Source organism: Echinops telfairi, unplaced genomic scaffold, assembly GCF_000313985.2.
Source record: "Echinops telfairi isolate 266 unplaced genomic scaffold, ASM31398v2 ScPeMD7_6273;HRSCAF=7185, whole genome shotgun sequence".
NCBI classification, from domain to species: domain Eukaryota; kingdom Metazoa; phylum Chordata; class Mammalia; order Afrosoricida; family Tenrecidae; genus Echinops; species Echinops telfairi.
In genome coordinates this window covers 4556540-4566646 of record NW_022110173.1, presented here as the reverse complement: position 1 = coordinate 4566646, position 10107 = coordinate 4556540, and the positions used below count along the sequence as shown (strand labels likewise).

The 10107-nt window shown below is 50.9% G+C and overlaps 1 protein-coding gene across 2 annotated transcripts in view; it reads left to right on the top strand.

Moving 5' to 3' along the window:
- The window catches only part of BID (BH3 interacting domain death agonist), a 40101-nt gene that overhangs the window by 18219 nt on the left and 11775 nt on the right, over positions 1–10107 (top strand). The window contains exons 2-3 of one of the 2 annotated variants that reach the window (XM_045295907.1): positions 6845–6914; positions 7786–7886. In XM_045295907.1, coding sequence (XP_045151842.1) covers positions 7845–7886 — 42 coding nt within the window. In that variant the 5' untranslated portion in view covers positions 6845–6914; positions 7786–7844. The remainder of the gene's footprint in view (positions 1–6844; positions 6915–7785; positions 7887–10107) is intronic. The other variant, XM_045295908.1, reaches the window with a different exon arrangement.

Here is a 10107-nt window from a genome sequence, read left to right as displayed (position 1 = left end):
TGGAAAGAGGGGACCTAGTGTGCTCGTGTGAATGAGCTTGAGAGAGGGCATGGTGGTGTTTTCTCCCACCTCGTATTTTTGGGAAGTTACCTCTTGTGGAGCATGGGGCTTGAGGGAGGGCACTGGACGAGGGTGGGAGACCAGACTTCTGGTCTGGCCATCAGGTTGCCTGGCAGCAATGCTAGGGCAATGGTTGGCTGCCAGGGGCGGGCTCCATTTTGTTCCGTGTCCCCACTCTGGACTTGCCCTCCCTGTGGCTTCTCTGCCACGTCCCCCGGGTCATTTGTTCCCCGACACCTTTCCTCCCTCGTCCACACCAGCCTGTAGGGGGCGCTCTCCCAGACTCCCCTGTGGGAGGTTTGGGGTGCAGCCCTTAGCTGTGCAGGATCCCTGAGGCCAGTACGAGCACCTATGACGGAGATGGTGGCAGTGCCAGGAGCCCGGGGGTCACAGGGTGTGGCCCTGTCACGGTGGGTAGCCCCCTCGCTTGCCCTTTCTTCTGGAATCAAGCTGGTTGTCTTCGGTGGTCTCTGATTTCATGTGCATGTAGGAGTCAGGTGAAATGGGGGTCTTGTCATGTACAACAATGGCTTCACTTGGTTCAGCACACGCATGCATGCACGTTTAAAATAGGATCCTTCTGTTTAACTGCTGTACAGAAATGCTTCTTCAGTCTTTAAAAAAAATTGTCGGACAGTGTAAGACATGGCAGAATAATAATTTATAAATTATCAAGGGTTCATGAGGGAGTGGGGAGCGGGGAGGGAGGGGAAAAATGAGGAGCTGATGCCAGGAGCTTAAGTGGAGAGCAAATGTTTTGAGAATGATGATGGCAACAAATGTACAAATGTGCTTGACACAATGGATGGATGGGTGGATTGTGATAAGAGTAGTATGAGCCGCCAATAAAATGATTTAGAAAATTGATTGTAAATGGGTACTCACCTTTGCAAGGTTCCCGTGGGAGCCTGATGACAATTGTTGTTAGTCCACGCCAGCCAACAGAGACGTCGTGGATGCAGAGTGGGACACCCCAGAGGGGTGACCTTTATTCTTCTTCAAACTTTTTGTTGTGGAGTGGGTGGGGGTTTCCGTATCAGTTAACGTTTTTTGCATGGAACAACTTATCAAGTCTCCCAGTGGCTTGCCCTGGCCAATCCCCTCCTTTTCGGTTTCCAACTCTCACCTGTAGTTTCTTATCTTCCCCTCAGCCCAGTTAACACCTGGCCGCCCTCTAACCAACTGCCTTCCCCTTACTCCCTCCCCTGCCTCCCTGTAACCATCTTAGTCTGTTTCTCTTGGCGTGGAAACTCCAATTTGTTTTTAATAATTTTATTGTGGGCTCATACAATTCTTAGCACAATCCATACATCCATCCATTGTGTCAAGCACATTTGTACATTTGTTGCCATCATCATTCTCAAAACATTTGCCTTCTACTTGAGCCCTTGATATCAGCTCCTCATTTTTCCCCTCCCTCCCTGCTCCCCGCTCCCTCATGAACCCTTGATAATTTATAAATTATTATTATTTTGTCATATCTCACACTGTCTGACGTCTCCCTTCACCCACTTTTCTGTTGTCCGTCCCCCAGGGAGGAGGTTATATGTAGCTCCTTGTAATTGTAATCCCCTTTCTACTCCACCTTCCCTCTACCCTCCCAGTATTCGCCACTCTCATCACTGGTCCTGAAGGGATCATCTGCCCTGGATTCCCTGTGTTTCCAGTTCCTATCTGTACCAGTGTACATCCTCTGGTCTAGCCAGATTTGTAGGTAGAATTGGGATCATGATAGTGGGAGGAGGAAGCATTTAAGAAGTAGAGGAAAGTTGTTTCATTGTTGCTACACTGCACACTGACTGGCTCGTCTCCTCCCTGCAACCCTTCAGTAAGGGGGTGCCCAGTTGCCTACAGATGGGCTTTGGGTCTCCACTTTGCACTCACTCTTATTTACAGTGATAAGATTTTTTTTGTTCTTTGATGCCTGATACCTGATCCCTTCGACACCTCATGGTCACACAGGCTGGTGTACTTCTTCCATGTGGGCTTTGTTGCTTCTGAGCTAGATGGCCGCTTGTTTATCTTCAAGCCTTTAAGACTCCAGATGCTATATCTTTTGATAGCTGGGCACCATCAGCTGTCTTCACCACATTTGCTTATGCACCATTTGTCTTCAGCGATCGTGTTGGGAAGGTGTGCATCATGGAATGCCAGTTTAATAGCAAAGTGTTCTTGCCTTGAGTAAGTACTTGAGTGGAGGTCCAATGTCCATCTGCTGCCTTAATACTAAACCTATATATATATGCATGTAGATCTATTTCCCCACTATCCTATATAAATATCTTTATATATGTACATGCCTCTCACACCCTCTTTGCCACTAATTTTGGATCACTTGTTGCTCCCCTGTCCCTGGGTTGGTCAGCACCACCTCCTTACCCCCTCCTCCCCCTCTCCCATGTCCCCCCTGGAACCATCGGTCCTGTTGTTTTCTCCTCCAGACTGTTCATCCAGCCTATCTTATCTCGATAGATTTGCAGAGATGATAATATGCACCAAAAATCAAGGCGCAGCAAGACAAAACGACAAGAGAACACAACGATAACAACAGAAAAGAACACCAATGAACAGAAAAGAATAAATTAATTTTAAAAAGAAAGAAAAACCTGTAAATAGATCAAGGTCTGATTTTTGGCCTCTAGGCATGTCCTCCAGTCAGGTCCGATGGGGTGCCACGCTCTGGCCCCAGAGTCTGTCCTTTGGACTCCCTCGGGAGCTCCCTGCTCTGCTCCCCCGGTTGCTCTGCCGCAAACCTTTAGTGTTTTGACTCTGTCTGGGGTCAGTCCAGGCCAATCCCAATACTGAGTCTCCAGTGTTGTCCCCCCTAGGGCCATGGGACACCGAGGGATGGCATGTCTCATAGTGAGATCAACCATGTGATCCACTCTGTGCATGGGCAGTTTGGAGCGGGGATATCGTCCTCCAGGTCTGGTGGGCCAGGATGTGCTCCACTCTCTTCCTCCCCCTTCATTTGCTCCCGTGTGCTCTGATCAGACATGCCCCTCTCCCCTAGCTGCAGCTTCAGTGCCGTCCTCTAAAGTAAATTATTCTGGGGGAGGGGCTGTTGTCCACGTAGCTGGTATGGGGGCCGAGCCCAATTTTTTTTTAATGCCATTTCTAAGATATTTACTTCTTTTTTTTTCTCAGTTTTATTGGCACATAATCCACATTCCATCATTCAAACATGTCAAGAACTGTACACTTGTTACCACAATCAATTTCAGAAGTTTCTTTTTTTGCACCCCATGATTAAATCACCTTTAAAATGAGTTGTGTAATCACCTTCAGTTCTAGTGCTCCCTCCCTTGCTCACCTTCATTATTTACTCTTGAAATCCCCTCACCCCATCTCCTCCCCACCCCCACCCTTAGATCCCCTACAGACTCTTACATTGGTTATTATTTCTATGGCTCCACTCCTGTGCTTCACAAACTGGTAAACTCGACTGAAACAATAAGGAACAAAAATGAAATGAAGTGATAGGGATAAAACAATAGCAATATAAAGATAAAAATATGAACAATGAGCAAGAAAGAAAAGACCTCCGTCAGTATTTCCAGGGAAGGAAGTTTTGTCATGGAAGAAGCAAGAGATCCTTGCAACTAGAACAAATTCAGGTTGGGTCTAGAGCTAGGTGACCAGGTTTAAAGCAGGACACCATTGAGCGGGGTGGGGTGGGGTGGGGGTGTTCTTGATAAAAAATGTGGTCTATGTGGACCAAATAGACCGTTCCCTAGCTTGTCGTGCATTCTTTCCAAAAATCGAGACTTTTTTAAAACACCAAAAATCGGGACTGTCCCGCCAAAAAGCGAGAAGCAGGACGTCTGGTCACCTTAGTCTAGAGGTCAACTGACCACGTATCAAGTCCGATCCAGTATAATCAGGATTACAATCATCCGTATTTGATAGCAAGGCTGTTCCAGACCTTTGCCTGTGGCTAGAGGGGATCTGTGACTTAGTCTGACTGGGTGCTCTGCAGATGGGTTTGGGCTCCCCGTGTTCTCCACAGCCTTCCACAAACTAGGTGTTCACAGTTGTACCTCTGATACATTTCCCTTCATTGTATTTGAATTTTGCTGTTTTCATCTTTGGATCACGCACGCTGGTGTGCTTCTTGGATGTGGACTTAGTTGATGATTGTTAGAATTAGTTTAGATGGCTGACTGTTGGAATACAAGCCCAGACATTGGTCGGGCACCACCTGCTTTCTTCCCCGGTTTGCTGTAGCACCCTTATCTTCAGCGATCATCCCGTGGAGGTGAGTGTGGCGCAGGGCCACGTGATCAGAACTAACTGTTCTTGGGTTGGGGCTAGGGTTCATTGGGAGCCCAGACACCATCTGCTTGTCCGTGGAATATGTACAACCCAGGTTTACTTTGGCGGGCGTCTCATGACAAAATCAAAACCCGTAAGACCAGCTACACCAACAATAGCAGCAAACCAGCCAACACAGATGCTAAAGCAGGAAAACAAAGACCACAGAAACAAGAGTACGGCATTGTCAGTCATCCCCCTGGAGGATAAGGCGCGGATGACATCAGTTTTCCCAGCGACACAGCACTCCAGACATGGCCAGCCGGGAGGAGGACTCTATGCGAGGACAGACCCACCTTGAGCCACAGCCCACGCGGTGTTGGCCTGCAGTTTGATCTCCCATTCGACTGGGCTGTGTTTACCCTAAGTAGGGATTGGTGCGGGGGGGTGGGGGTGGGGTGGGGTGGGTCATCGAGGGACTAAATATATGGTGATTCTGGGTCCCTTTCTATTGGACACCCCCCAAGCTGGGGGTTCTCCCCAAGGTCCAATGACCACCACTTCTTCCACAGCCAAGGATAGCCACTCTGCTTCCTCTCACATCAGAATACTGCAGTCCTCAGTCCCAGGGTGCAGGTCTAATTTTTTTTTTTAAAAAGTGGTCTTATGCAATATTTGTCCTTTTGTGTTTGTCTTCACTCAGTCTAATGTCCTCTAAATACATCCATGTCCTGAGATGTTTCACAGTCTCATTATTCTTCATCGCTGATGTTCCACTGTGTCTATGCACCAGTTTGTTTTTCCGTTCTTCCACCGACCAGCATTGAGGTTGTTTCCACATCTGAGCTGTTGTGCCGAGCGCAAGTCCGCTCTCAAGATGGCCCTCCTTACTCTGGGCCTGTCCCAAGTAGCACTACTGTGGGGCAGGGCTAGGGCTGCTCCCCTTGGTCGGAGGGAGCACCAGACGGCTGGCTTTCCACCGTGGTGGCAGCAGTGTACGCGCGCCCCAAGCTCCTGCGAAGCTTTTGTTATTTTCTGCTGTTTTGAGCTGTGCTATTAATGCCGGGAGAGGATGTTCAGTCTAGTTGAGTGTCTTCTCTGCTGGTGCACGCGCGATGTCTCCTTCGGTTGGAGGGTGACACACGTTCCATTATAACAAAGGGTGTTTGGTTTTGCCACTATCTTTATTTAAATCAGTGGTTCTCCACCTTCCTCATGCCTTTCATACAGTTCCTCAACCATAAAATAATTTCGTTGCCACTTCATCACTGTCATTTTGCTACTGTTATGAATTGTCATGTAAACATCTGATATGCGGGATGTATTTTCATTGTTACAAATTGAACACCATTAAAGCGCAGTGATGAATCACAAAACAACATGTAATTATATATTGTGAAATATGTATTTCTAATGACAAATCAGTGAAATTTTGTCTTGAAGCATGGTGCAGCATGGGTAACAGTCTTCATGCGGGTACTCATAGGTGGGCGTATGTGCATGTGGGTGGACCTGCCTGGAGACGGATAGAGGAGTGGTGTCTCGCTTCCTAAGACCATCGGAAATATGTGTTTTCCGATGCTCTTAGGTGACCCCTGTGAAAGGGTCATTCGACACCCCCCAAAGGGGTCGCGACCCACAGGTTGAGAACCGCTGATTTAAAGGCTCCTTCTCTGGATCAGAGCTAATTCTGGGACACGTAGCAAATAGTACCCACAGAGGGAACCCTGCACGTCACAGAGACGTCCTGGTCGTGGAGGTCACGTCTCAGAGTAGGCGGCAGAGAGCTGCTCATGCAGAGCCCTTCATGACGAGGCTGTCGGGAGCCAGAGATCCGGCCCACGAAGGTGCACAGACGTTGTCTTCATGGGTCCTTGCACACTGATAGACACTGGTACGGTTGAGCAAGTATGTCCAGGTCCATCCGTGCACCCATGCTGAGGAAGGCAATTCCACGGTTCTGCCCGTGTCCTGGGAGAGATGCAGTGGCTTTGTGCCAAAGGATTGTGTTGAGTTTGGTTTGGGGGGAGGTGGTTGAAATGCTGCCTCCTGTCTCGTTTCCTGGAAAACGTGGAGAAACATAGCATGAGAAGTCCTGACACCAAGGGCTCAATAGAAAGAAAATGATGATGGCAACGTATGTACAAAAAACGGACGTATGGATTGTTATAAGAGCTATGAGAACCCCAATAAAGTGATCTTTTAATAAAAAACTAAAAAGCATGAGAAGGTCTAGGGACCTTCTCCTCCTCCTGGTTTTCCCTCCTCTGCTTCCCCCTGGCTCCCTCCTGGGCTCTTTCATATTCTCTTCCTGGGATCTGGCGAGCTTGCCCCCACATTCAGCACCCTCTTTCTGCACCTCGTTGTCTCCACGCCTCTCAGCCTCCTCTGGCGCCTCGGTGGTGCTCGGTGCCTCTCCGGTCGCAGCACCATCGGGCGAGGAGAGGCTTCCTCGGGAGACGCTGTCACAGTTGAGTCAGGCGGGGGAGCCAAGCCAAGGAATGAATGTATCACCTCTGTTCTTTGGCAGAGAAGAGTCCAAGTCACCACAAGACTGCTCCTTCACTGACGTCCGAGGGGCAAAGGAGTCCCGTTTCGAGGTGTGTTTTTCTCTCCAGGCCCATTCTCCATCTTCTACTTCCTATTACCTCTGTCTCCAGCTTTCTCTACCGGCAGTTCCTTAAAGTCTATTGTATTAGCTTCCCCCAAAGCCCACTACTTCTCCATGTTGCCTCCTAATCTCGATGGACCCAGAAGATGTGGCAACAAAAACTGATAACCATGTTGATGGCCGGAAAGAGGACTTCCCCCTGCCCCCTAACACACCTCTCCTAAGGGACGAGCTGCTAGACAAATCCTAACCATGGCAGGGACAGCCCAGCTGTCCACCAGCCCCGCCCCCTCCCTCCCTCCCTCTCTCCGTCCCTCCTCCGTTAAAGCAGCTCTGCCTGCCCCAAGGAGGCCCAAAAGAAAGGTGTGTTTAACCCAGTCACCACGGATCTGGCCAGTTGCTTACCGTGGGCTGTTTAGTTGGTCTGCTTGTCCTCTGATAGCTTTAATGAATTGTCGAGTGTTTAACTTACTTTCTACACATTTTACCAAAGCGCCTTCGATAAGGGCCCAGTGGTAGTTCAGAGGTGGAACTGGCCTTCTGAGCTGGACCCCCGGTTTGAATCCTGCTTGTGAACAGCAAGCACAGCCACTGCCCGGCTGCCCGTGGAGGCTGGCACCACGGAGCTATGCTGCTGGCCAGCTTTCAGTGGAGCGTCTAGACCGAGACAGACTAGGAAGAAAAGCCTGTCAAACGAGTTCTGGAAACCCCGTGGGTCACGACTGTGTGAGCCCTGGTGGGCATGGGCAGGGGGCCGGGAAGGGGAGGCTCAAGCGCCTCGCAGCCCAAGTCCAGAAGAGCTCCCGTGTTTCCTTCTTGAAGGGGCATCCCACTCCTTAGTGTCCACCTCTGTTTTCTAGGCGGCTGACCTGCCTGGGTCACCTGGGAGCCAGGAGCGCTTGCCGACGCTGACGGTGCCATGGACCCTGAGGGCAGACCGTGGGAACGCCAGGGACAGGAGGTGAGGCGGCGCGCGCGCACACACACACACCCTGTCCTCATTGACGTGCCTGTCTGTGGAGAGAAGCCTCACAGTCACAGCTTCCTGGAGCTCAGGGACAAGAACCTGCCCCCTCCTCGGCTCCCCTTGCTCTTCCCTCAGCCTCCCCGCTGCTCTCGGCCCCTCCTCTCTCCTGCACACAGCGCCGGTCGCTGGAGTGGGCATGGGGTTTCTGATGTAAGACCGCTTCAAAGCCACTGGTCGTGGGTTGGAGACATTTCCCTGCCACCAAGAGGGTTTCCTGTCCACACCACCACGGCTTTCTCTCTCTTGGCAGTTCCGCCAGCTCGCCGAGGCCCGGCAGCTCCTTGGTCTGTGCCAGAGCCTGCTGCACACTCCTCACCAGCCAGGGGGTCCTCACAGGCCCCTCTTCACAGATGGGAAGCCGGTGGTTTCCGTGTTGGTAGCTGCAGGGTCTCCAGTGAGCAGAAAGATCAGTGTCAGTCACCTGGACACAAGGGGTTCTGGGAGCTCTTCCATGTCCAGATAAAGGCCCCTAAACCAGTAGCCAAAGTACTCTTCTGCTTAGTTTCATTTACACCTGCCCATCGATAATGGGCACTGGGCTGCTAACCTCCAGGTCAGTGGCTGGAGGGAGGTGGAGGAGGCCGTCTGCTCCCAGAAAGATGGACCGCCGGGGGTGCCCTCTGTGGGGTTGCTAAGAGTCAGCATCTACTTGGTGGCAGCGCTGCGTTAGTTTATTGTCACGCCCAGCCTGGTGCTGTGGTCTCCCTCTCCTCTCGTTGTGAGAGCTGTCTGCGTCCTACCAGTCACTTGAGATCGTGCGGCGCTTGCATGTGAGGGATGTGCTGTCCCACATGACTCCCGTGTAGGGAGGGGCGGGCATGGCTCCCCAGGTTTTTCTTTTCTCCTTAAAGATGAGAAAATGGGGTCCCACAGAAGTGGGCTTCCCGGAGAAGCCTCCTTTGGGTTGGTTGGTTCTCTGTGTCTTGGGGTCTGACTGTCTTACTGTGATGACCCTTCAGGTCAGAACCTCCCTCGGTGTAGTTTCTCACTTTCTCCTTTGGGTCGTGACACTCCGAGAGACACTCCGAGAGACACTCGCGAGAGTGGTTGCCTTTGGGCGCCAGGGTGCGTCCAACTGAGGGGACTGCGGGGCCTTCCCCGCCTCCTCGCCTCGGGGCCAGACGGTTCCTTTCTGCCTCCTTCAGCCCAGTGTGTAAGCCCTCAGCTAGCTGCCCCAAGTCTCAACTTGTTTCCTATTGTGACCTTAAAGCAGTGGTTCTCAACCGGTGGGTCACGACCCCTTTCACAGGGGTCTCCCGATTCATAACAGGAGCAAAATGACTGATGAATTAGCACCAAAATAATGTTATGGTTGGGGGTCACCACCAATGAGGAGCTGTAGTAAAGGGCTGAGGCGTGAGGAAGCTTGAGCCACTGCCTTAAAGGATGAACCACAATCCAATGTTAACGTCTGCTGACACATCCCCTGTCACTAGATGACCAGAAAAATGCCACCGCTCCGTCTCCGTGCCCGAGCCCGCTGTCCTTGCATGCCCTGGCCCCCACTGGCCATGGCCCACCCATGAAAACCTTGCCTTTCCCTCTCTGCCACCAGTTTTTCCCCTTGTTTGTGGTCAGGTGGGACTTGCATGTGAAAACCTCACCTGACAATTGTTAGTGACCAGCTCAGCATTCCCTCTTTGATAAGCACCTGTTATAGCAGCCTCTAGCCCTGGTGGTGCAGACGGTTAAGTGCTCAGCTAGAGGGCAGGTCAGCACTTCCGATCTGCCCGGCAGTCCCACAGGAGAAAGCCCTGGTGACCTGTTCCCTTAAATACTGACCAGACCCAGCCCACCATCCCAAGTTAATTCCAACTCTAACAACTCAAGATTTGGCAGCGTCTTTCTCCCTTGAAGGGACTGGTATGTTTGAACCGCCAATCTTGTAGTTGGCAGCCAACACCGAACCCGCAGGGAGCATCCAGGGCTTAGGAAACCCTCCAGGGCAGTTCTCTGGTGTCACATGTTGTGTAAGTCTGGGTTCTTTAGAGAAGCAAATTCACAGAAACTCATATGTATAAGAGAGAGTTTTATATAAAGGTAAAGTGCACATCAAGAAAACATCCCTACTCCAATGTTGCCCAAGCCCACAAGTCCAACCTTAACCCATATGCCCAACACCAATCCACAAAGTCCTCCTCCATCTCACAAAACA